We start from the raw sequence: 27,276 nt of genomic DNA, 5'->3' as shown, positions 1-27,276 counted from the left end.
CTGATCCAGCATGGAAAATCCTAAAAGATATGGTTGTGCAGAATTATTGCTGCTTCCTGTAAACCACATCTCTGCCAGCAGTTAGTGATATTCAGCAGAGACCATGCTGTGGCAGAAATGATGGCATTCAGTAATGCAGATAAGATACCTGAAAACACTCCACACCTCTGCACCTTTATTGCAAATAGTGATGTCACTGACAGATCCAGACCTGCAAACAAGCTCCATGCTCCTCTGGTTTTGAGGGATGTGACAGGACTTACTGCTGTTTCTATACCTGCATAGCTCATCTTCAGTTTGTGAGATAGAGCTGATCAAAGAGCTGTGTTTGCACAGACCCAAGCAGCCAAAGACACACTCAGCAGCTTCTACACTGATAGTGTACAGGGTAATAAAGGAAACCCACTTGCTTACAAGACAGTCTTAGGCAAGTGAAATGCAACTGCCATGCAAAGGACAGGTCAATGCTGCAGTCACTTAAATATGTGACCTTTAATCTCTTATAAGGTTTCTGTGAACTTTAGAGAAGGTATCTTTCCTGGACTTTGCCACAATGAAGAATCACATCTGGAGGCCAGGTTCCTCCATTTCCTGAGAGATATGACTTTAAGATCACAAAACCAGTGTATATCTCTTCTTAAAGAACACAGACTTCTTGTGTGTCTCAGCATGAATTTCTTTCCTGAATCCTAAACCATATTCTTCTGTTTATCTCTCTGAAGAAAACTTCAGTCCCTTGACTTGAAAGCTGACTAATGAATAATCACCAACTTAATCAGTGCTTCCCAGAACAGAATCCCCATTTTTATATCCTCACTCCTGTCTGTTATTTGCTATACTGAAACCAATTTCTACTGCTAGACAATCAGGCAATTCATAAGCTGCCTTTAAGCACAGATGGCTCTCTATTACAAACCACTTTCCAAAATCATTTGTAAAATGATAATAACAATAAATCAGTAATTGGCATTTTTGCTCAAGGCAGTAGGTCAAATTGTAGCTGCCCTGAAGAAGACACAAAAACACAGCAGAAAATACTTCATATATAATGATAGCAGCACAGCAAATAGACCATCATAGACTGATCCAGAGCTTCTTCTCAAGCATTTTACAGAGGCAATGTTACTCAAACCTAAAGTATGTGCCTCCATTTCCTCTGCTTATTATCAGTTTTGACTGACCACAACTATGGCAGAGGAAGGATGCTCTGCTGCTCTTCTATATGAAATTTGCTGCGTTCTGTCAGGTGGTAATACCTTACAGGAACAGAGACCACTTTAGTTTTAATTGCAGGTGGGTTGCTGTGCCTGGCCACTGCAGGCCTCTTGCTCTTGAAACAGACTTCACTCAAACACGAGCAGCCAGCGATGGGTTGATGGTTAGACCTGGCTGATCTTAGCCTTGTCGAACCGTAAGGATGCTATGACTCTTCACAAGTCACATACATTCAGCTTGCGCCGTTTATTGGTGCCCCCACACGGGAGGGGCTGCGCGAAAACTCCGCTATCGAACGAAATTTGACCCTCGGTGGCGCCCGTTGCGGGGCGGGGCTAAGATGGCGGCGTCCAGTCGGTAGCTCACGCGTCTGGTTGTCTGTACCGGGAGCCGGCGCTATGTCGGGCCGCCAGGGGAACAAGCTGCCCAGCAACCTGCCTCAGCTGCAGAACCTCATCAAGCGCGACCCCACGTCCTACACCGAGGAGGTAAGAGAGGGAGCGGCGGCGGGGTGGCGGGCGTTTTTCCGTCTGAATTAAAGACCACCGCTCTGTGTTCCCAGTTCCTCCAGCAGTACCACCACTATCAGTCCCATGTGGAGATCTTCACCTTCCAGCCGGATAAGCCCAACAAGGAGCTGGCGGAGCTGGTGATGTTCCTGGCGCAGGTAGGCCGGCCCTTCTGAGGGACAACACGTGAGCTGCCATCGGGCCTCTGGGTGCCGTGTTGGTGTATGTCTGCATTTTGTGGATCCTTGCTGGGACAGCCGTTGGCCAGCCTCCTGTAAAATTGCCTTTACCAAACCTAATGCAGTATCAGCTGTTTCCAGGAATGCAGTTTTTTCTTTTGAGTTTCTTGGTCAGTTTTGAAAATGACGACTGTGCTACGACTGTGCTACGACTGTGCTACGACTGTGCTACGACTGTGCTACGACTGTGCTACGACTGTGCTACGACTGTGCTACGACATCTGGGCATTATGTATCTTTATATGTAGCCAGATTGCTATTGTAAAAACGGCTTTATGGGTTGTTTATAACATCTGTCACCTTCCTGCAGTTGTTTGCTAACTGAGGGTTTTCAATAGAAAGCTGACCTGAGCCTGTCTTTGCCCAGGTTGCCCATTGCTACCCAGAACAAATGGCCAACTTCCCCCAGCAGCTGAAGGAGCTGCTCTCATACCACCACACGGTGCTAGATGCCGACCTTCGAATGGTAAGGCCTATGCAAAAGGCATCTGGGCAGGCTGTGCCCTGTGAGAGATGAGTACCTTGAGCTTGCTGCTGAGCCTTTTAATAAAGCTGGTAGCTGAATGGTGCAGTAAGATTTTGATTCTGATCTCTGTTTCTCATCCAGACCTTCTGTAAGGCTTTGATGTTGTTAAGAAACAAGAACCTGATCAATGCAACGAGTTTGCTGGAGCTCTTCTTTCAGCTGCTGAGATGTCATGATAAGCTTCTACGGAAAGTAAGCTGTGGTTATAAAAACTGGTCTTGCCTTCCATTGGTTTTGACCAGCTTAACAGAGTAATGCAGCCCTGGTGGACAGGTGTTCTGCATTTCTTGCTACTGAAATAATTAAGTTTCAAATAGCTCTGCTCTTTTAGGAACTGGAAGTGCCAAAGGGAACACTTGGTTAATACATCTTATTAGTAATGAAGCATGATGCTATAAACTTTCTTACATGCAGGACAAGCCTCCAACCTGTTGCATTTGCAATTAAGCAGCTAGTATGTGTCTGCAAGTGAGAACCATAAGCATGTTCCTCTCAGAGAAGGAATTAATGTTTTCTTTGTGAAAACTTCTGACTTCAGAAGAAAGAAAAAAGCCTGGTAGTTAAGCTTTGTTTCAGATTTTCTGCCATAATCATTAAATGAGTTGCTTTCCATGATCAGGATTATTAAACTTGCTATCAGAATGCGCCTATACTTGCATGAATGAAACAGGATTGGGATTTTTTTAAGCTAAGCTTTGTTATTTCTTTTCCTATCTCACTGTTTGTACTGTAACTTAAGTATGCTTTTTTTGAATATGTGAAAATCAAGCATATACGAAGACTCAAAGCAACTTCTTGTTGTTTTTCCATCTCCAGTTAAAATGGGAAAATAGTATTATCAGTGAGTTTGGTCTCATTTTAGTACTTGGAGGCTGGGGGAAAATTGTGATGCATCTACTGTGTTCCTTGTGCGACTTGCATAAGTTATTTCTTTGCTCTATCTTTTACAGACTCTGTATACTCACATCGTGACAGACATCAAGAATGTAAATGCTAAACACAAGAACAATAAAATAAATACGGTAAGTATTGTCTCCTTCTGATTCAATTTACTACTTCTTATTAAGAAAGATTTATAATAAATTCTTCCAAACTGTTTTCTTAGACACTGCAGAACTTCATGTATACTATGTTGAGAGATAGCAATCCAACTGCTGCCAAGATTTCTCTGGATGTGATGATTGAACTTTACAGAAGGAATATTTGGTAGGTTTGGCAGCCTCGTGTTGTTTCCTCATTTACTGTGGGACACCCATTCTGATGCCACTCATGGCATTTAGTGCAAGGTGTAATGTGGAGAGCCTTGAACTTAATGTATCTATCATCTTCCTGTTCCAGTAGGGCTGTATTTGGAAGTGTAATTTAGTTGGGAAGAAATACGGTTGTGTTTTAAAATCTTGGAGTTACTAAAGTTGGATCCTTGACATTTAGTTGAAAATGTAAATTGTGTGTATTGCAATTGAAACAGATGCTTTGTTCAGTGTTCTTGTTTGAGCTTCTGCCTATAAAGCTGCTAGTAACAGCATGTGGCTTATATGTGCAGTGGAAAGAAGATATTTTTCTGTTCCTCTGAAGTCTATAGGGTAACTCTAGATAAATACTTCAAGTGATCTGGTTTTGTTGTTGGTTTGTGTTTTGGTGGGTTTTTGTTTTGTTTTGGTGAAGCGATAATATAGCATCTGTTTTTTAGTAGATAAGAGATATTGGTGTAACAGTAAGCTGAGAACTATTATAACAGAACTGATGGAAAAAAATGTTGCTAAAGTAAAAGACTTGCAGTTTTAACAGGAAGGTTTTTAAGTACATGAGACTTCATAGAAATTTAGATTGTTTTCTAGAAGTTCATGCGACTTAATTATCTGACAATACCTTGAAAATTGCCAGGCTTGAAGTAAAAAATAATGTTCTGTTTTAATCAAGGAATGATGCCAAAACTGTAAATGTCATCACAACTGCCTGCTTTTCCAAAGTGACAAAGGTGAGAACTGAAATAATTTGAAACTGTGGATGAGAGAATGAGAAGCTTGTTTTATTACAAATGCATGCTGGCATGGGGAGGGTGGGTGTACTTCCCACAGCTACTCAGAAGACACTGTCAGGATATAACCCCTTCAGCAGCAGCACCATTATTTGTTAAATGTGATGAGAACTGCTAACCTGCCGGGGGTTTGAGTGCATCTGAGGCTGCCTGTCATCTGTGTAAGTTCTGCACTGCTGGATGCTTTGCAAATGCATGCAGTGATCTGAGATGTTCTTCCACAGTACTGAGCACAGTTGATCTGGTATCAGCTGTTCAGGAATTAACCATAACTGTGGTGTAGAGCAATTTCAAACTACAGGAAGGAAATGTGTGTGGCTGGATATGCTCACTGTAGAAGGCCAGCTGCCCTTTGGTCCTTTGTGTGCCTAGTTATTGAGAATTGACAGCAGAAATCAACTTTGAATTAAACACTTTGATCTGGTTTGCTTTCTTTTTGTATCCATGCCTATGAATAATAGGGAATTTCTCAGCATAACCCCTGATGGGGATATTTGGCTCTAGTAAATACTATTGTCTACTTGTTGTGCTCTACATCAGTTTACTTCATTTTTCAGGTATTAGTTGCTGGCTTGAAATTCTTCCTTGGGAAGGATGAAGATGAGAACCAAGAGAGTGACTCAGATTCTGAGGTGGGTGTTGTGATTAAATTTTCTCAGGTCTTCAAATTGTGTAAGAGCTATCATTCTGCTGACATTCACTACACCAATGCATCCTCTTCTGTTTCTCTGACACTTCTGTCTTGTTTCCTCTAGTTGGTTGTCCACCTCACCAAAATATTTAATTTGTTGCCAGTTGGCCAGAAATGTTAGCAGGATGCTTCTGCTGTTTGCCTATTGACTAAGAGCTTCCTTGTGTTCTCATACTCCCTTTTAAGGAAGTAATTCATTTCTAGGAGAACTGGCCAGTTGGTGGGGGGGTTGTTTTTTTTTTTTTTTTTTTTTTTTAAGCTAATGAATGTGTAGATGTACTCTTTGAGTTGTGAGAAGAGACTTTCACCTGATGTTTAGGAGGTAGGCTTTTTGTCTTTAGCTCTTTGTCTTTACTTCTCCCTCTTGGATTCAATTTCCCATTTATGTACAAATGAACATAATTCAGTGTATGGGAGCTACTGAGTCATGGCCTGAACCTCTGATTGATCACCTGAGGCAAGCCAGAGGAGCACAGGTGAAGGCAATTTACCTGTGCTGCAGGAAGGGGTGGAGCCAGGCTCCACTCCTCCTAGACCTATTTAAGAGCTGGCTACCAGTGGGGAAGGATCTCTTCTGGAGATCTGCTCTGCTGGAGTTCTGTGAGTGAGCCCTGGATAGGGGTAAGCCTTCTATTTATTCTTTTTATTATCATAGTCTGCTTTGTCATACTCTCTTGTTTATTTCGTAATTATAACATCTTAATATTCATTGATTATACATTCCTTTATCCTGAAAGGCTGGTAACTTGATGCAACTTCAGTTTAGAACCTACTAATACCAGGATGTAACTATTTGTGTAAGACTGTGTAATAGTCTGTGATTACCTAGCTGTAAGAATTAGTGCTGATGTGCTGCAAATTGTTCATGATTTCTCTTGTATTAATAGTTGGTTCAATGAAATTGTGATTTTAAAGGCTACTGTCTCTGTATGATGAAACTTACATGGGGGGAGACAATTTTCAAATGTAGTACATGATCCCAAAAATATTAATACTTTTTCTGCTTTCTGTTTGAAGTCTGTTTTTACTTGAGTGTTGTTTTCCTTGTGAAGGATGATGGCCCCACAGCCAGAGATCTGATGGTACGGTATGCAACTAGCAAGAAAACCAGCAAGCGCAAGAAGAAACTGGAAAAGGCAATGAAGGTTCTCAAGGTGAGGAGAGTGGTGTCTGACTTGCTGGTATTTAGCTTAATCTTTCACTTGTAGAAATGCTATTTGCCATATTAGTTATCTTTTATGAGGCGAAGCTCCTTAAGCGTTCTAGTCTCCATTGGTCAGGCACTTGCCATGATTGTCTGAAAACAGCTCTTTTGAAATTGTCTGAGCGCTTGTCTAAGTTGTGGACTTGCTGAGATCTAGGGTATCCCTTGTGTGATCCCTTACTAGGAACACACTGTCTTGAGAAGTAAATTTTTTTAATGAAGCTCCTGTTGCCTCTTAGGTCAGGTAGCTGAAAATCCTATGCAATTGAAAAGAATGGTAGTTTATTAAAAATTGAGGCACTTCTTTTTAGAAGGGAATAATGAGAAATGGCAACCTGGTACTGAAGCACCTGTGGCTTTTACATGGAAAGAAAAAATGTCTCATTTATACTTCTTGCCATGCAGAAACACAAGAAGAAAAGCAAGCCAGAGGTATTCAACTTTTCTGCTATTCACTTGATTCATGATCCCCAAGGTAAGCATGTATCACCTTCTGTATTTTCTAACTTATTCTGTATTTTTTTAACTTTGTGTTAATCCCAGACATGGAAGTTTGGGCAAAGCTGCAAGGAGTCACTGGTGACAGTGTAATACTTCTAGCATCCTTTGTCCTAGAGTTTAATAGCACTTAAAAATGTGAGATAATGTTATCACAATTGTCAGAGTGGAACACTTCTAGTAGGGCAGATAAGGAACAATATTACATCGTCTGCCTCAGGTTGCTACAGAACAGGTGGCTTTTAGCCTCTTCCTTATATGTATAAAGGCCATAATTTGTGTGAAAGTGGAATAGTTCATTCCCATAACTTTTTTGGCTTATCCCTTTCTAGAAATGTATTCTTAATACTACTCTGGCATTTGTCTAATATCACTTGTGTAGTAGAATTGCCAGGTCACAGCCTGACCTGGTGGTTAAGCATCAAGTGAGAAGATGTGGCAAACCCAGGGAGCTCAGGTGCAGGCAGTGCACCTGAATGATCTGAAGTTGGGGAGTCTGGATCTGCCCCTTCTCCCCCTCATTTATGGGTGAGCAGCATCTCTCTGGATGGTGATCACACTCCTATCACCTTCTTGTGCCATATCACTTAACTCATTCACAATCTGATCTAATGAACCTGTAGGGATTTTGTTTTTCAGATGGATCCAAATGTATCTTAACCAAAAAACCTCTAGCTTTAAATATGGACTGTTTTCATGATGTTGGAGAACTTCTAGTTTTCTGTTGGACCTGTATACAGCTTCAGGTCCTCTAGGCATGCAAGAGGAAAAATAATGGCTTGGGAGCAGTGCTCTCAGCACCTGTGGTTTCTTCTGTGCAAGGACACTAGAACTTGAAGCCAAACAACAAAACCTTGACTGCCCCTCTTAATCCAGCTGAGTTGTTTGCAGTCTACTACAAATCTATTATTGCTTCTAGATTTTGCAGAGAAACTACTGAAGCAGCTGGAGAACTGCAAGGAACGATTTGAAGTGAAGATGATGCTCATGGACCTAATATCTAGGCTAGTTGGAATACATGAGGTATGGTCTTTTCATTCTGTAATGGCCTGATAGAAGCTAACCTTAGTTGGGTGGTGATGTGCTGTGGCCTTTTGGTACTGGGGAATGGGTTTTAATTTTGCTGTCTGTTAGAAAATGAAGATGAGTATGGCCATGCAGTTGCCAAAGATCTTTATGGTATGACACAATGATGTGGACTTGTACTGAGCTCTGCTTGAGAAGGCTGGTGGTCTGTAATAGCTTGAGCTGTCAGGAGTAATGGGAAGATACCTATTTAAAGACTTGTGTGTGTTCCTGGGAGGTTCTTCAGCATAGAGGCTTTTTAAATTGAGTCCATCAGTTGCTCTTGAACAGCACTCTCTGAGGTACAGATCAAATTTCCTTGAGAATCTGTACTTTATGTGGGCTGGAAGTGTGGTGGAAGTGAGGGAAGCAAACTTCCTTGCAGGTATCTGTAAGGTTAACAGGAAGGGAAGAACACTCACTGTGGCTGTATGTATGAGTACCTATGAGCAATCTTGAATATAGCAAGCATGAGAAAGTAGTCTGGTTGTTTTGTGACCCCGTGTTGGGATCATAGCTAGGCACAAACATCTGCTTTATTGTACTCTAGTCTGCACAAATCAACCTTCCCAATGACCAGAATATCTGAAACAAAGTCTTGCATATCACGTAGACCCAAGCATTGCAGTAGTGTCAAGCCTTTCTTCATTGCATAAAGCTTAAGCAGAGGAACTTGTAAGTCTGGATGTGGAAGGTGTATGAGATACTTCTTGCTTGGGAGGAGTGTGTCCAGGTGATAGTCTGCTCCAGTATCAAATACTTAGCCTTGCTGGAAAACTTAATGAATGGACTCAGATGCTAAACTGACTTGCATTTAGGGACAGCCTGCTTTGGGAGAAAAGATTGTGTCCCTGAAGCTAGAGGAACATACAGCAGAATACCCTAATTGGTATTGGTCCTTTCCTCACCTTCCATGTATTTTACACTTGGAACTGGAGAACATGATGTGCGGTTAAAATCTGAGGCATTTGAAGAGCAGGCTATGTAGAATCATTGATTTTACAGCATACCAGATTATGAAAATGATTTTAAGTTAAAAGCAGCTAACCTGTTAAAATTTTATTGTCCTTGCAGCTTTTTCTTTTTAATTTCTACCCCTTCATTCAGAGATTCCTGCAGCCCCATCAGAGAGGTAAGGAGTTACTAGTAAATAGCAATCTTGCCCATCATATATGGTTGGTTTCTAAAAGTGGTGCTATGAGTAGGCAGCAGTAACTTAGTAGGTAGTAGGAAGGCAAGGGTAGTCCAGAGAGTGTTGGATGATAGAGACAGAAGGCTGTGATTGTTCAAAACAAGGAATGGACTTGATTTTCCTGACTCGAGTGTTTGAGAATCTCCAGCAATAGGATGAAGTGAATTTGTAGAGTTCCTAGTTCAAGTTCCTCACTAGCTGAGCAAAGCTGTGAGTGCTTTTTGCTGCTTTGTTTTCCTAATATTTTGGTCTGCAATGGGAATGCATGCTTTAGTGTAGCTGGCTCCTAAGGTCTGTACTGCTGCTGTGATGGAGAGCAGTACGTGTTCCTGATGTATGGTAGGACAGAAGAAATACTTCTACAAGATGTCCCAAATAATTTCAGCCTGAAATGACTTTGAGACTTAAGGATCTCATGGAAGTATCTGTGTTGATGAGTGTGGTTATTGGCCAGAGTAAGTTGCGTTGACATACTTTGGCATCTTTCCCCCCCCCTCTTTTTTTCTCTCAGAAGTGACAAAGATTCTTCTGTTTGCTGCACATGCTTCACACCAGCTAGTACCACCTGAGGTCAGTACTTCACCTACTTCTGGTGATGTTGAGGATGGACAGTGGGCCTGCATGGGAATGCTGGCTGTTAAGCCTTCTCACTGGGGATGAGGAACAAGGAATCTCATCAGATTATTTTCCTTGAAAAGCCTAAGGGGATTTTTTTTTTTTTTTTTTTTTGCTCCCTTGGGTATCTTTGTAAGTTCTAAGGCATTACTTTGCACAAGAAGAAATAATCCCCATGCTTGAATTATTCATTTCTGCAGGGGGATTTGTCCAAAAGTGAGTTGCTAGCTATTGTGGCGTGTCCTGAGCTCTGCCTTTCTGTGAAAAGGGCTCTGTTGTCTGTTAATGAGATATGATGACTTTCACAATTGCATTAAAGGAGTAGTAAATGTATTCACTTTTTAAAACTTTCAGATTATTCAATCAGTTTTGATGACCATTGCCAACAACTTTGTCACTGACAAGAATTCTGGAGAGGTCATGACTGTAGGGTGGGTACAGAACCTCGTTAAAACTATAGAACTCTGTGTGTGGAAGAAAAAAAAAAAATATATGCCATTTGCAGCCTATTGCTGTCATTCATCTCTGCTTTTAAAGATCAGCTTGATGCTTGAATAAAAACAAGTAAGGACTGTATCTAATCATAAACTTTTGCAAAAGGCCTGCTACAGGCAGAGTAGAATATGAGTAAATATAGCAGAGAGCTAAACTGTCTGTCAAGATTACTGCATACAGGCACATTTAGAATATTTCTTGAACTATTTTTCATCCCTGTGTGGTGTCACTCCAGTAGTGAGTTTAATGTACTGACTGTACATGAAGGTAACTTAAAAGGGAACTTGTATTAGAACACAGGCTCTCTTTATTGCTGTCCTTTGTCTGTCCATGGTTGACAGCAAAACCATTTCTTCATTTTCACGTCACCTGGTGACTGTTTGACAGCTTTCTGTGAATGTGCTTGGACCCAGACTTCACTTGCAGAATCCTGAGGTCTAAGATCAGAGAAAGATGCAGGGTGCAGATGAAAGTTTGTTGAGAACTATGGCAGTGCATCCTGTGATGTTCCTCTTTGTTATAGTTCCTGTTGTGTAAAATGTGTCAAGTATGAGATGATTCAGTCAGTTACTGGGCCTGTGAAAGTTTCTCCTAGCTGTGTTATTCAGGAAAATATTTCATTTTGAATTTTTAGAATCAATGCAATAAAAGAAATCACTGCAAGATGTCCATTAGCCATGACTGAAGATCTGCTCCATGACCTTGCTCACTACAAGAGTCATAAAAATAAAAGTGAGTGTATTACATGGATAATATATCCTTATATCTTTCTTTTTTGCTATATCAGCTGGCCCTCAGTTGTTACAGCTTTCATAACAATTCTGTGTTATTTCTTTAATGTGGATTGAAATGTTTTGTTTTCAATATGGCTGTTGGGCTGTTGTATTTCTGTGCATATACATAGACAAAAACAGTCATAGGTAGTTAAGGCATAGGGAGTAATTGACAAAAGTAGAGTAGATCAGCTACTAGCTAGTGAACATTTGGCTCTAAGAGAAATCAGTGTGAAGCTGTAACTCAAGAAATCACATGAGCAGGCTGTAAATAATGATTATGGGAGTGAGCTTTCAGGTTGCTTTGGAGTTATTTTGTACTTAATCCTGATCCTTTTTTTCTGGATAGATGTGATGATGTCTGCAAGAACTCTGATACACCTCTTCCGTTCACTGAATCCAGAGATGCTGCAGAAGAAATACCGGGTAAGGGTTGTTTTCCATGCAGTTCATTCACTGTACACATAAGCTCACGTGTTCAAAAATGATGATGATGATTAGTCTCATAGCCTCTTGAGAACAGGATGGGACTGTGTGGTTTTTTCTCTCCATGCCTGTTCCCTTGCTGCATTTTTACATGGCTTTCTCTTGTTTCAAGGCTGCTTTAGTACAAATTTATCAAATTCATTGACAGAAGTGTTACAGAAACCTGTCTCCCTAGAATTTGAGTACAGTAGAGTTACTGAACTCTACAGTAGTTGAAGACACCTTTTAATTGCTTCATCATGCAGAATTTTTCTATAACCCCCATCTAGCTATTTTTAATGGGAATTAAAATAGCAGCCTGCTTAGCATGTGTTTTGTTTACTTACAGGGTAAACCTACTGAGGCCTCGGTGGAAGCCAGGATTCATGAATATGGAGAACTGGATGCCAAGGACTACATTCCAGGGGCAGAAGTACTGGAGGTTGAGAATCAAGAGGAAAAAGGAGAGAACCAAGAAGAAGGTAGGCCTTTCTTCTTTATTACTTCAGTTTTGTGCACCATCACCACTAAGGTTTTATTCTTATAATTTGGTGTTTGTGTATTTGATTTGCTGCTTTCATTTGCTGCGTGGCTTGCATGTATGTTTGTCTATTAAGAAGCACTGATACTTGTCCTTGAGTTAAGTGTAGTTTATCCAGAAAGGTCTGATGGTCACTGTGTTTCTTCATACAATGTATACTGAGAGATGGAAGAGGGAACAGTGTGATACAATTAACATTTGTAAACTAGTGCATTTCTTCAGAGTCTCTCCAAAATGCAGTTCATTGTTTTGAGAGCCTTTAACATAAAATGAGAGTTACTCTTTACAAAGCATAGGTTACAGTACAGCTTGCTGCAATGCTAGCTTCTTGCAAATTCCTTAGGTATCTTCTATGGTTTGTTCTGAGTAAGTGAGGTTCCTATGTTGCATGTTTATTGTATGTTCATAACAACAAAATGTGTTAAGGAGACTGCAGCTCACAATAATAAGATAGGACAGGTGCTTTACAAAGCTTATTCTAGAAGTGTGTGTTCAAAGACCTTACACTGCAATATGTGGTTATCACTATATAAAAAAAAAAGTCCATAACTGTAGGTGTGCTAAGAAATCAGAGCTATAGAAAAACATCTCAGCTTCAAGACAGTCACTTCCAGAATTGTGCAGTGTGAGGCTTTGGAGTCGCAAGCCAGATGTAATTTGGTTGCTGAACTTGTCAGTGGAGCTACTGGTCTGTTTGGCTGTGAATTTACTTTAAATTGACCAGATGTGTGAAGTCTCTGTAATGTGTGGTTCTGATGCTGGGATGCCAAGATCCTGCAGCTCACCTGTTCAGTGAGCATGTGCCTGGGCATATAGTTAGCAGATAAAGAAAGATGGTGAGAGCTTGGGATCTGCTCTTAAATTGTCTGAAACTCAAACAGTTGAAACAGGTTTGTACTAGCAGCTTTGTATTTCTTCCCTTGAGCAGATGGATGGGAAAGTGCTAGTATCAGTGAGGAAGATGACGGTGAGGATGGAGAGTGGATTGATGTGCACCACTCTTCAGATGAGGAACAGCAAGAAGTGGTGAGTTTCAAGTGCCTTCTACCCTAAATAGAAATGGGACTTCTTAATAGCAGTCCAGATTCTCTTGTTCTATACTTCCATGTGACTGCTTTAAACTAACTACGCAGATTAATTTGACCAGAATCATTGAGGTGAATTTGCATAGAATTTGCTTGCAAAGGTCAGGATGATATTTTTTTTTCTTATTTCAAAAGGCAGAGAAAATCAAAAGCATGCCCATGGAGGAACGAAAAGCCAAAGCTGCAGCAGTCAGTACAAGTAGGCTGCTAACTCAGGAAGATTTCCACAGAATACGTCTTGCCCAGCTCTCCAGAGAAATCAATTCTGCACCAGGCAAAGCTGCAAAGAGGAAAAATATTGAAATAGATGATGAAGAGGAGAGCAGGTAGGATATAAAATGCTAATGAGTGCTTTCTTTCACCCGGAGTCTGGTGAGGTAACTTCTGATGCCAGCAGATGTAGGACTTGGTCATTCATGGCTGGTGACAGGTGACAAACAGCCACACAGCCTCAAATGGATCCTGGCCTGAGGAATTCATTTAAACCCATAAGAAAAAGCAAGAGGTTCTGATTGAAGCAGTAGGACTAGTTTTCTCGTTCAGACCAATGGGTGTGTTATTCTAGCAGTAGTTGCAACTTTGTATCTCCAGGTTCTTAAATGTTGTGGTTCAAGCTGGTCTTGAAAAACAGTATTGAAAGTGTTTTATAGGGGTTGTCCTAAATATGAGGGTTAGCCTGAGAGAAAGAACAGGTGCTTTTGTGAGTGAGTATAGCAGGACAATGGCATAAGAGGCGAGTGAGAGACAAAAGTCAGGAGAGCATTTTGTTTTTCTGGTCAGAAGATGCTTTGTGTATGATGATTGGATTTGTTGGATTTTTGTGTATGTAGAGGAGAGTTGCTTTCACTCAGAGATATTGAACATCTCCATAAGAAGCCAAAGTCAGACAAGGAGACAAGACTGGCAACTGCGATGGTGAGGAACTTGGCTATTTCATATCCTCTTTTAGACTTCTTAAAGGGCTGTGGGTTTTATCTGTTCTGAAATAAGGAAGTGGAGCTGCCATCTGTGTTCTGATTAATTTTTTTAATGTTGCACCTTGGCTGTAACAGAGAAACAATCTCTTGCTGTTAAATATAGGCACCTCCAATTTTCACTGTTACTTAATACAGCCTGGATGGAGGGAGGGATATTGAATCCAGATTTATAATTGCTACCCTACAGTCTAGCAGCTTATGTTAACTGTAGTGAAAAACAAATTACTGTTATATTGTGTTACCTATTCTAGGCTGGAAAAACAGATAGAAAAGAATTTGTGAAAAAGAAAAAAAGACTGAATCCCTTTGCCAGCTCAACCAATAAAGAAAAGAAAAAGCAGAAGAACTTTATGATGATGAGATATAGCCATAATGTCCGGACCAAAAATAAGCGTTCTTTCAGGGAAAAACAGGTAATAGTAAATATATACATCAAAAGCAGATATCCATGTGCTTAAAACAATCTCCATTGTAGTTTTGAGTGTGTTTTTTTTTTTTTTTTTTTTCTTTGAGATTACAATGATTCTTAAACTTGGTTTGCTGTTTCTAAAGAGCCATCTTGAATGGTTTCGGTACTTGTTCCGGATTTAATGTTTTGAGTTTCAGTGCATCAGCTAAACAGTGAAAGGAAGGGCTCTTTCATACTTACTAGACTACAGTACCAGTTGACTGTGATTTGTAAGTACCAGTTAAAAGAGGGTTGGAGTCATGTAGTTTTAATATACTGTGTTCTACTGCCCTCCTTAGTGGTAGAATAAAATGGAATGTTCTTTTAGTCTAGAGCTAAATCTTCTTACCAGCTAAAACATATCTAATGTATCCCTTCAGAGAGATCTTGTTGTTCATGGCACTCTTTCTTCCCACCCTTGAAAAGCAGCTTCATAATAATCTTTCCTCAAATGTCTGTTAATTCCACTTACCTTTCAGCTGGACTGAAGTTTCTTCTGGTCCCTTTGTGCTGAATTAATCAGTGGAACAAGTTTGTTACTCTGTCCTTTTCCTAATTATATAGGATGTTAAATGACATACTGATGCATTGATGAAAGATGTTTTTTCTTTTAAGCCAAACTCATTCCTGAAATGTGAAGTTGAACCAAGCAGCTACAGCATTTCTGCCACTGTATCTGTGTTAGCACTTGTGAGTTATTGCTCCCAGTTTTAGCTGAAAAATTATTGGTGTTTCTTTGAGGTTGAACAAATGATTTTTCCTTGGTAATACACATTGTTATTGAAAATAGGTTAGTGAAACTTATACAAAAACATCTGCTTAATTCTAAGCACAACCCAAAGTTCTTAACTTCACAGCTAAAAATATTGTTAAAATACAATTTTCTGTAGGTATTTGTGGAAAAATTTTCGTTTGCATTCTGGTATCTTACTACTTTCAAGTCCTCGCATCAAATTTGTGTTGTTTACCTTCAGAGATAAAACAATGGCTTTTGAGCTTGGGTGTAAATAGTCATGAAACTGCAGTAAGAAAGAGCTGAGTGTGACTGACTTGCTTGTCTATGATCCACTGGTTCCTCAATGCTGTTACAGTTACAGTGTTATTGCACCTGAGTCAGATGGTTTAAAGCTAATTCAGGTTCACCTTGCAGGGCCACCTCACCTGTAACATGTAAGCTGCTTTAGATGTGTTTTATAGCACAGATGTTGCAAGCTGTTAGCTGTACCTTTCTCTTAGGAAAACCTGGTTTATTTATCAAATTCTCTACGCATAGTTTTAATTGATCTGTATAATTTTAAATTCTGATCTTATCTACAAGTATGTGTGTACCAATGGGATATGTGTGATGGGTGTATTGGGAAGGATTGTTGGTGTAGTAGTCTCCTTACTTATAGTTACAGGTGTGAGAGTTTGAAATACCTGAATAATCTTCTCTTGTTTCATATTCCAGCTGGCTCTTAGAGATGCACTTCTGAGGAAGAAGAAGCAGCTGCTGAAATAAAACAGTAAAGGAATAGTTATCCTTGAAGAAACAACTCTAGAAATACTTTTCTCCTCTCTCAAAGAAGTGGGGGGAAAAAAAAATAACTGAATTGCCTTGTGGATTCATTTTGATACCTCTCTACTCTGTTCAGAATTAGAAATTGAATGCCAAATTGGATATTGCATCTATAGGACACTGAGGAGGCCTTAATCCTCGTAGGATTTTAATTTTTAATCACCTTTTCTAGAGTGCTCTACCTTTTTACTGAATATAATTTATTTACGGCTGTTTTGTGTAAGTATGAATTAAAACATACAATTTTATTATAAAAATATTTTACTTGATTAAATAAATGAAGAGGTAATTGGAAGGAAAATGAATATTCCAGCTCACCCCTTGAAGTGCGTGTATGCAATGTGTATGCCTGACTTATGGGTGTGATTTCATAGACTTAGTAAGCCATTTCCAAAGTGGTTGTTTTCTTACTCTTTTGTTCATAATAAAACCAAGTTAAGGGGAAGAACTGCTTTACTATAGTGTATTGGGGGGGAAAAAGAATGCAGTTAATATAGGAGGCTTTCACATTCCCATTTAAACAGAAGTATTGCATGGGGGCAAGATAAGGTATCTTATTTTTCTCTATCAGTACATCATGTGGTGGGAGTTGTTCCTGTTTGATTTCTTTTTTTTTTTTTTTTGAAGTGTGTATGGGAACAACATTGATCAGTGGGTTCTTTACCTTGATGTAAAGGCTGAGCTCCTGCTTCAGCTTTAGCTCTGGCTGGGAGTGCTACTGGCTGTTCTGTCACCCACCTATTTCCATGATAACTGAGTTACTTGTACTACCCTTTGTGAAGCTCTGCTCCCCTTAGTGGGGAGAAGTGTCATGCATGGTGTAATAGAGAAGCAGTTGGGGTGGTTTTGTTGTGTTTTTTTTTCCTTTATTAGGAAGCCAGACTGTTTATTATCCCATACCAGAATTCATTTGGCATAGGTGTTTATATTAAACACCCAGTTATATCAATTTGAATTCTTATTCATTGTTATGGTGGTTATTTTTTATTTTCATTGTCCTACCTTGCTTACCCTAGAGCATGGAAGCTAATGGAGGCTCCAGGCTGCTGGTGGAGATATAAAGAGGAAGGAACTTATTGCAGTTGGTGGCTGGAGACCACAGCCAGGCAAGAACATGGGATGAAATTGCACAGTTGTAGGAAATCCCCTTCTCTCTGTTCATTGAAAGTTGATTTAGAAGTATTTTGTTTTTGAGGCTGGAAGAAGCATTTCTTCCCTGCAGGTGTTTTATTTCAGCTGAGCCGGGGCCCCCAGCCTCTAGCAGCTGTGTCCAGTTTCTCAAGAGCCTCCTTTCTCTCACTTAAACATGAGGAACTCAGGGACTTGAACTCGATGCTTCCATCTCCTCTCGCTTCCTCTGTCATTTTTCCATACGCTGCCCTGCAGTGTATAACATCTTTCCTGATGTGCCCGTGAGCTGGGGGCGGGCGGGAAGGGGCTGTGAGGGGCTTTCCCCGCGGGAGGCAACCATTGTGCTCCGCGCCGCCATCTCCTGGCCCTTCCCCCTGAGCCGCCCCTCAGGGGCGTGAGGCGGCCGTCGTGGCTCGGGTCTCGGCTCGGACGGCCGTGCCCTCCGGCGGCCGCGGCGAAAGAGATGCGGCGGGGAGCGCTGCGGGGGCTGCTGCTGGCGGCAGCGCTGTGCGGGGCGGCGGCCCGGCCCGCGGCGGCCCCGCTGCTGTGTAACGTGAGCCTGGACAGCCCGGCCGAGGAGCGGTGGCTGCCGGTGCTGCGGCACTTCGAGCCCGCCTTCCTGCGCGCGGCCGTCGCCCGGGTCATCGAGTGAGTGCGGGGCGGGATGGGGCGGCCGGGCGGCTGTTGGGCGCCTCCGGGAGGCGGAGAGGTTGCCCGCAGTGTTGTGCCGCGGGCTCTCGGCGCGACGTAAAGTAGCAGACCTCGTTCTCGCTCTCGGCTCGCTAACTCCTTGAAGCGTGTTTTGCAGCGAAGCCGTACCGAAATGGTTCCACGACGTCATTCGTCCGATAGCGGCGGAGCTGGAGTCTTTCATGCCGCAGCCCTTTGCTGGGGAAATTCGAGGGCTGTGCGAGGCTTTGGGGGTCAGTCTGGGCGACGGAGTGCTGCTCAACTTCGCCTACGAATCTACGGCGTAAGCGGCAGATAGTAGTGGGGCCTGACGGGCTGCGCGGGTTCGTTTCGGTTCGGTGTGGGAGCGCACGTGAAAGGGCAGGTGGGGACGGGGCAGATAAATTGCGCTCCGCTGGGGCGCCGTTTCGCGCGTCCAGCCGCAGGCGGGCTGTGCGCGGGTCGGGACGAGGCGCAGAGCCTTGCGGCCGCTCTGCTACCTGTTGTACGCCGGCTCGCGGTGCTTCGGCGGGCAGGCAGCGTTGTGAGCATGATGAGGCGCGTGATATTTTGACTTTCTCAGCTCTATCAGTACTCGAGAGTAAACATCAACCACGATCCAACTGTCGGTCTGCCATTATGTATATATATTTACCATTAGTATTTTAACAGACAGTGCTGTGCATCACCGGGATGACAAACTTACAACTCCTGAGAAAAGGAGTTTTGAATTCCCTGCTAATTCCATCATAGAACCATGGAAGATCTGAGTTCAAAGGGATCCGTGAAGGTCACAGAACCGTGGCACGGTTTGGGCTGGAAGGGATCTCAATGCCCACCCAGTTCCACCCCCAAGCTGTGGGCTGGTGGCCCCCACCAGATCAGACTGCCCAGCATTGTAACACCTGACCTGAAGGGGATGGGATTTTGGCATTCTGAGCCACGTGGGATGTCCTAAGTTAAATACTGTACTGTTTTACTGTGTTAGACTTTTTGGGAAAGGTCTTCACTTCGTGGGTGCTCATTTACTATAGCTCAGTTACTCCTGAAAACCTGAGCAAGTTCAGCCAGACCAGAACATTGAAATTGTTGTCATACTTTCTCTTAAAATCCTTCTTTCACTTTTTTGTCCTTTAAGGTTTTGCACAAGTATTATCGCTCAGGATAACAAAGGAAACATTTACCACGGACGGAACCTGGATTATGATTTTGTAGATATATTAAGCAAGATTACCATCGATGTGCAGTTTATAAGAAGTGGTCAGGTATAAACTGTAATTGATGTGGTTGAGTGGTGTGTTTGTGAAGCAGCAGTGTACTGTTGTTCAGCTGCACAGGCTGTGGTATTTAATTTAGTAATGAGGTTCATGACCCAAATTCACTGAATTATCAGAATGCCACCATTCCTCTCTGGGAATGCGGGATGAGTGCTGTTTTGTTTTGTTTTTGTCTTTGTTTTTCTGGACTTCTAGTTAGGGGTGACAAATTGGAACAAATTAAACAGCATAATCTTGTGTCTCAAGATGATTATTTGGAAGGAGGCGTAGAGAGAAGAAAATGCCAAGATTATGAAAACAAATAAATACTAGAGAATATAGGAAATTGATCCATTTTGGCAGGGAGAGATTCTAAGGTATTTTTCTAAGGCCTTCTTGATTGTCTTGATTAATTTAATTGCCAAAAATAAACTGTTTGCTAGTGCAGTCCTTGCTGGTGTGATTTTCTTAATATTCATTTGTACTTCTTGTAAACAGAATTCTTTCTTACTTGGCCACTTGCCAACTTGAGCAGTATTTTTATAGCAGTTGGTGATCATTAACAAATTAAATGCGGTGTATTTTGGTCCTCAGAGTCTTTTTATAACTTCCTTTGCAACATTTCCTACAGGGCAAAAGGTTTTTAAAGAGGTTTTCAAAATGATTTATGAAAGGCACAGGAAAAAGTATGCTATAATGTTTCAGAATGTTGCTTCTCTTTCGAAAAGTGCTCTGTTCCAGAACGCTGAAATACTCCGTGTCTCCTGGTTTCAGATAGCATATCGAGGCACTACGTTTCTTGGCTACGTCGGTTTATGGACTGGGCAAAGTCCTCACAAGTTCACAATCTCCGGTGATGAACGAGGTAAAAAAAGAAAATAAAACCCTGCCTTCCACACTTGACTTTAGGTATGCGACTTCAGTTGATTTTTGCCTACTTCAGATCTTCTGCCGCATTCTCCCAGAAGTGAAAGCTCTATGAAGATTTTCAAGAAGGAAATGAAACTAAATAACTTCTCTGTCTCTTTGGATAAAAGTGTGCATGCTGCCAGAATTTGACAGCTGCAAAGGGAGAGAGGCATTTGTTTATCAGCACAGTATCATCTGAGTATGAAAAGCGTCAAAGGAGACAGAGAACCTTGAGAAAACAGTAAAAGACAAATACAGTTTGAGGCAGCAGAGTAGATGTAAAGAGAAAACGACAGCCACGTGTAGTAAATAAACTGCTGCTTTCCTATTTCTTTGTTCCTTCCTCTGTCTTCCAATTTTCTCTATCCCCTTAAGGCAGCTTGGAAGAAAGAGTGGGAAGAGAAGCATGAGACTGAGAGCCCTATATAAATTTGACTGTCACTATGAGTGGGAATTCTGATACGGAACACATACACCTTTTAGTTTCTGTTTCCTTTGTTACTACTGCCTTGTTGTTCTCCAGATTATTTAATTGCTTACATTCCTGTTTTTAAGATTCTGCTTCTGATGCTAGCGTAGTTATTTGATTTTTTTCAAAACTGAACTATCCTGAGCTAATACTAAGAGATATGAACTGCTCTTAATTTGTATTGAAATCACCTTGGAAGTAATATCTTCAGTTTGTAAATCCTTGCAAAAAGGTTGATTTAGAAAGATTTGCAGACCAAAGTTTGTGGATGGGAACAACCTGGAGACAAAATCAGTGTCATCCTATTCTCCCTGCTTTATCTCTCAGCAGTGTGCTTCACTATTCAGTGTAAGAATCACTTGGGACCACAGTGAGATGGTTCAGTCAGTGGCCAAACCTATTCTGCAAACTTTTGTGAGAGATGGACCCTTCTTGTCCATCAGGAACTGATGTGCTGATGTCTGCCTGCATGTCTGTTGCTTTTTAACTACAGGCAACTTATGCTAAACCTCTGCACATGACAGCTTGCTTTTCTATCTGTCACCATGCAATTGAAACAAGATTTAGGGAAATGAGCTTGTGAACTATGGGCTGAAAAGGGAAATGAATGTAAGGTGCAGGTCTCAAGTGATAGGCATTGTTTCTGCTGGCTTTTTCTGATTTTTAAGTACAAAGTTGACCTTCATTTTTCTAACTTTCTCGAGTAGCACATGATCAATATCTATTAGCTATTTCTGTGTAATTCTTATTACTGTAAGAGTTGAGTAAGATGAAAATGAGATGATTTATGCAAATAAATGAACTGACAGATGTAGACTATCATATCATATGAACAGACTTACAATCTTTTTGGCCACGTATCTACGAAGTGCTGTTCCTTGTTACAGTAATTTTCAACTCTTCCTTGTTCAGTATTCAGCCGGGGGGGGGGGGGGGGCCTGGAAAAAAAAGAAAAAAAAACTGGTGAAAAATTGAGAAGCCAGGAAGTTATCAGCACTGGAAGGAATGCAGTAGTTTTTGATTGAAAGTGGCAAGTTCCGAAAAAAAAAAAAAATCACATTTTTGTGCAATTTTTTTTTTCCTGCAGTTTTTCAGTTCCGTTTCAGGCTGATGTTAGGTCCTCCACTTCTCAATCATGTTTCCTACAGTGATTTGCTTGAGATCTTCGAAGTTAAGCAAAGAGCAGAAGGTCCATGTGCTGCTTACTGTGGCTTTCTTCAGCAGCTTGCTGTCTGTAGCCCTTTGCCAGATTCTTGGAACTAAAACTGCTGATGCCAATCCCAGAATCACTGTAGTTTTCTGCCTGGAAATGGGAATACTGATGGTAGCCTTGTAAGATAAATCTTTTAACTTCAGAGGATGATTTCTGATAGAAAACTCTCAGGTGGGGTGAGAGTTCTATTGCTCAGTAGCTTAAAAGGGTTTCCAATGTAGTAGAGGGAAAGACTGTAGAGCTAGGGGTGGGATGTAAACAGAAAGGAAGGCAGGAGCATAAATTTTACTGAGCGTAACTAGCATGGATGTGTAATAGTTTTTTCCTTTTTTCCTTTTTTTTCCCCTCATTTTTCCTTTCTTTTCTCTTTTTTTTTCCTCAGAGGGTGGTAGCTGGTGGGAAAATGCAATAGCTGCATTTCTGAATCGAAATTACCCCGTCAGCTGGCTTATCCGAGATGTAAGTGCATCTATGTTTTAGTCTGTTTTCACAATGATGTTTCAACTTCTACAACTCCAAGTAAATTTGATTTTTCATCTACTGTTTTCATGGGAAATGCAATAAATGCAAACTAAATATATTTCGGAAGAGCAAATAGATATTACCCCCAAATCAGAGCTCGCTGTTGAGTGGCAGGAGTTACACGTGCTACATAAAGCATGTTTTATGAATATTGCATTAGGTTACAGTAACAATAAATCAGTTTCTCAGATTCGTGAATTATAGCAAATTTGAGTTCTGTCTTGTAAGTGGCCTCCCTGCAGAATTGGGGTATCTGTTGCAGACCTTATTTTTCATATTTTTTGAGTTGAAGATGCAAGTTGAAACTGTGATTGAGACTGCTAACTGCAGTGTTGCTGTCAGAAGTAATTAATGGTTAAGAATGATAGCAATTGTTTTTGGACTTTTTTCACTTTTCCTCATATGCATACATATATGTGAGTTATATATGTATATTTACTTTTTCCTTTGTGTATTTGCAAAGATGGGAGAAATTATTTCAGTTGTGAGTTGCACTCATTTCATGTTATGTTCTATTGGAAAGCTCTTTTCAAAGAAATATTTTCAAATGGTACTTTATAGTTCATTCTAATTTGCAACTGTTTCATTTTTTAAAGATGTCTCAGTGCTTAATTTTGTGCAAAAATTTTTAATTTTTGACTGTGCTCTGTGATTTTTGTTTCATTGTGATTTCCTTTTTGCATCAGACCCTGAGCAGAGCAGAGGACTTTCAGTCAGCTGTTCTCAGACTAGCTGGCATTCCCATCATTGCTGAAGTTTACTATATTGTAGGAGGCGTATCACCCAAAGAAGGCATGGTCATAACAAGAAATAGAAGAGGGCCAGCAGACCTCTGGCCTCTTGATCCTTTAAGTGGAGCGTAAGTAGAGAAAATGTTTTGTTATACCTTTTCCTACTCTCTCTTGAGTGATAGGTGAGGATAATGGGACAGCTTTTGGTGTAGATCGAGGTTCATCTCTTATCAGTGCTCACAGCTGAGCGGGGAAAGTTTGGGAGCCCCTGGAAAGAACTGTGATCCCTTCTTCTTGGGAAGGAATGACAGCACCATGTCAGGTTGGGACAAACAGAGCATTAAAGGTGGCAAAAGCTTCTGTATACATTTGTTTTTACGTAGATTCTAAAGGGGACAAGAGCTGAGGGCTCATCCTGGATGTCTGTCTGCCAAGTATTGCATGATAAAATTCAGCATTCCCAAGTTAGTTTTCACCAGCATGATAGAAGAAATGAAGGCTCAAAAATAGTTGTTTCTATGAATTTTATGATGCTGGCAGCATAATATGAGAAGATCTGCAGCAGCTGGCCTGCAGTGAAAAAATGGCACTTAATGACTGCTATCAGGCAATATATATTGGCTCGGGTATGGCCGAATGGCCTGTTGGCTCTGTATTCTGCAAAATGAATGCTTCAGGCTGCATGCCCATAATCTTTTCTCCAATTATCTCTTTGAAGATCTAACCTTACTTTTGTTCCAGTTGGTAGTAGTTTTGCCACTAGCAGTTCAGTAACCACTCTTTCTGTGTGTGTGTGTTCAGAAACACAGGGAAGAGCTGTCTGAGAGAATTCTTTTTTTCCTTTTGGACATACAGAAATATTGATTCTTGGCTTTTATTAATTACCTGCTGATGCAATTTGTGTTTACTTTTATATTTGTATGTTACACCACAGATGGTTTCGTGTGGAGACAAACTATGACCATTGGACTACCCCTCCTCCTTGTGATGACAGAAGGTACAATTAGTTTGGAGCTCTGTAGTGAGATATCACTTTCATTTTTAAAAAGCTTGAAGACTTGGACATTTTCTTCTCTGAGTATCCGTGAGCTTGCTAAGCAGGCAGTTAGTTCTGTTTCTCTAATGCCACTCAGATGGGAACAGGTAAGCTAAAGGGTGATAATAACTTATGCCAGAAGAAGGTCCATATGGCGCTGAATGGCTGCAAGGTGACAAGTCTCAAGGATATACTGTGTATCAAAAATCTCTGTATAAAGCAAAATGTAGTAAAAATTACAGGATTTAGAATCATACTGAAAGTATTTGATAGTGCTATTAAGAGACTTGTTGATGTGATAAGGTCTTTAGGATGTGTCATATACAAAAAGCTGCTGGCAGATTCCCTATTCTGTATTCATGGTGTAGTAACATAGTGACTTCAGCAGTATGAGGCTACCTTCAGTCACACGGAATTCTGGATTATTTTAGGCCAAAACGGATATTTTAAATTCGAGACATTCACTGGGGAAATTCTTCTCTATTTAATCATCTATAGTTCTTTGGAACAGTGCATGGTATTTAATGACATTGCACTATTTTCCCACAGAACGCCAGCCATGAAAGCTCTCAATGCTACTGGACAGCAGAACATCAATTTAGATACACTCTTCCAGGTATTTCTTTTAAATTCTATACAGCATGTACACTTTCACTTTAACTGCACTTCTGCTTTGGAAGAATTTTCTTTGTTGTCAGAAGTTCAAAAGCCATGCAAGGAAGGGATGGTGAAAAGGATGTCCTGCACAGTCATCTTCGGAGAATTTAAGGCTGATTTATATTTTATATGTTAAAATGTTTCTGAACTCCACGCATAGTCATTTCATAATAGAATGCTGTTGTAAGTTGAAAGGGTGAGAGATGAATCTCATCACCATCATCTCTGCAATTTCATTGTTCAGGCACAATTATAAATATTACAGAGGACAGCTGAAGTGTTACGTAAGAATGAGATTTACCATTTAGTTTTGAGAATTTAAATGTTGTGTATTTCAGAGTTTTTATTAAAAAAAACCTGAAATGGTCTGATATTAAAAAACAGAGGTGAACAGCAAGAATACTTCTTGATTTTCCCATTGTATGGTTTCATAACTTTGTCCTATGTTGTTTCTAAGTAGTCTTTTAATTACCTATTAATTTACCCAAATGACAACACTTCAAACTTTTTGTACAGGTACTGTCAGTGAAACCAGTCTTAAATAAGTAAGTATTAGCTTCAGAGATGTCAACCAGTACCTTCTACAATGCATCAGGCCAAAAACTTCCTTAGGATTTTCATGTACCTCTGCTTGAGTATCTTGTTGTTTCCCAGCTAGGATTTCTGCTTGTGCATGTGGTGCTGTGTCTTCGCTTCCACAGAACTCTTCCTCTTTGGTCTGTCACTTTCCGGCTATGAAATGGCACTTTATTTGGCTTAATCTGGTAACAGGAAGTTGCTTTATAGCAGAGAAAAATCTGACCGTTTAGGTGTTCAATCAGCAGTACTTTCTACAGTTCTTCTGGACAAGTCACTTGTGCCTTTGACTGCTGGAAATTCTAGATTTGTGGTAGCACCGGAAATATCTCCTTTTGGTGCTTCTAATGTAGCTCTGCTTGATGTGAGAAAAACTGTTAAGTAGTAAATAGGTACATAGCTTTTAGGTACTTTTTTTTTTTTTTTTAATAGATTTACTTCTGTTTAACATTATGGTTCTGCATTGTTCTACAGATTGCACCTTTGCAGGTTATCCTTTTGTGTTACTTTTACATGGAACTCAGTACTTTCTCTAGATCAGTCACTTGCATTAGAGCTTGGCAATGGCTTCTTCAAAGTCTCCTCCTCGCTTTTTTAACACTTCTGCATATTTATATGCAGAATGTTTGTTCCGCTGAAATTTGTTCTGCTGCTTTGTTAGTTTTATAAATGAATCATCTTGTCTGTAGAATGATTTTGTCTCACTCATTTCTTCTTTTGCCTACCAGTAACACAGTGTATACTACAGTAATGAGTGCTGCATTTCCAGAGAAGTACCAGACATGGATCAGAACTATGAAGTGAGGAGGAGTAAATAACATGCTGGTATGCCTAGCTCCTTGTACTTCAATAAAAATTCCAGCTGACGAGTCATTGGGGGACAAAGCACTGCAACCATACTGAAGTGACCTAGTCTGAATTCCTGATTCCCTTGGTTTGCTTATGGACCTTGGTTAAATACCTTCCCTAGTTGATTTAGAGATAAGAGTTAAGTACTGACTTTCTTTGCAAAACCCTTTGAGATTACTATAGGAAAAGTACTTTTAATAAAGTACTTTTAATAAAGTAGAGAGGAAGGAGTGGCTGCCGGGGGTTACCCGACCCTACTGATAGTTGTTTGCTAAATGAAAGCTTTAAGTATTGTTTTTACCAGCTCTACTAGTGTGATACATTTGGTGTATCTTCAGGTGGCTAACTATGATAGGAAACCCTGCTAGTGGTGAGCTGAACCTGAGCAGGTGATGTTCAGCACTTGGCACAAGCAAAGATTGAGTTTAATTTGTGTCAGCCTCTCACAGCCAACTGAACATCAGCATCCTTTGAGATTTTTGTCCTGTCTACTTTCGGAAAAAGTCAAAGGGCTTCTGCTTGCACAGTGTCTCATGTGGTAGCTTTACTGTGTTCAAAGGAAGATATTAAGTTATGTATATTTCTTCCAAAGAAACTCTGGTTGTGTAGACCTGGCAGGACCATAATAAGCTGCACTGCATTTCAGATAGATTTTTAAATGTTCATTGGTGTTATATTCATAGTAGTTATATTGGACATTAGATTTTAGCAAGACTATTTCTTTTACGGATTCTGAAGAGTTTGTTTCTTTCTACGCATGTATACAGACGTGTGCTCTTATGTTTATCTGTCTATCTTTTTATTTCAGCAAACTGAATAGGAGAAAAGTAGAAGCTTTCCAAGACCAGCATATGCTTTTAAAAATACTCCCAAAAGCAGTACAGTTGTTTCAGATTACTCACTGGGCAAACCATTCAGGCAATAAAGACTTGTTAGTACTTTAAAGTGTTGCAGATGATACTGTTAATGAACTGTAATGAAAGTTTGATTTTATTTTAATTATACTGATGTTCTAGCAGATATTGATAGCTAAAATTTGCTATTATTGTTTTTGGGAAGAATTGTGCAATTTGAATATACTCACGTTCTGACCAATAAATAAAAAGTTGATCTATTTTGTGTGG

At 40.5% G+C, this 27,276-nt stretch overlaps 2 protein-coding genes across 2 annotated transcripts; both read left to right on the top strand.

Annotated features, from left to right (window-relative positions):
- Positions 1–1,613: 1,613 nt before the first annotated feature.
- On the top strand, positions 1,614–16,077 carry SDAD1 (SDA1 domain containing 1; the record flags this gene model as incomplete). Its single annotated transcript, XM_079534481.1, has 22 exons — positions 1,614–1,703; positions 1,778–1,882; positions 2,331–2,429; positions 2,571–2,681; positions 3,440–3,511; positions 3,595–3,695; positions 4,410–4,467; positions 5,085–5,159; positions 6,271–6,372; positions 6,828–6,897; positions 7,840–7,943; positions 9,060–9,117; positions 9,689–9,747; positions 10,147–10,223; positions 10,922–11,019; positions 11,410–11,486; positions 11,875–12,007; positions 12,995–13,092; positions 13,287–13,477; positions 13,982–14,066; positions 14,380–14,541; positions 16,027–16,077. The coding sequence occupies 22 exons, from the start codon at positions 1,614–1,616 to the stop codon at positions 16,075–16,077; spliced, it is 2,076 nt and encodes a 691-aa protein (XP_079390607.1).
- A 1,651-nt stretch (positions 16,078–17,728) lies between these two features.
- NAAA (N-acylethanolamine acid amidase) lies at positions 17,729–26,107 on the top strand (the record flags this gene model as incomplete). The annotated part of the gene is made up of 10 exons (XM_079534983.1): positions 17,729–17,913; positions 18,074–18,238; positions 19,073–19,199; positions 19,965–20,055; positions 22,164–22,240; positions 22,990–23,162; positions 23,969–24,031; positions 24,620–24,686; positions 25,244–25,272; positions 26,032–26,107. The coding sequence occupies 10 exons, from the start codon at positions 17,729–17,731 to the stop codon at positions 26,105–26,107; spliced, it is 1,053 nt and encodes a 350-aa protein (XP_079391109.1).
- Between the last annotated feature and the right edge of the window lie 1,169 nt (positions 26,108–27,276).

Source organism: Tetrao urogallus, assembly GCF_951394365.1.
Source record: "Tetrao urogallus genome assembly, chromosome: 4".
NCBI classification, from domain to species: domain Eukaryota; kingdom Metazoa; phylum Chordata; class Aves; order Galliformes; family Phasianidae; genus Tetrao; species Tetrao urogallus.
The sequence above is the reverse complement of the archived record's forward strand: the minus strand, read 5'-3'. Positions and strand labels throughout refer to the sequence as shown.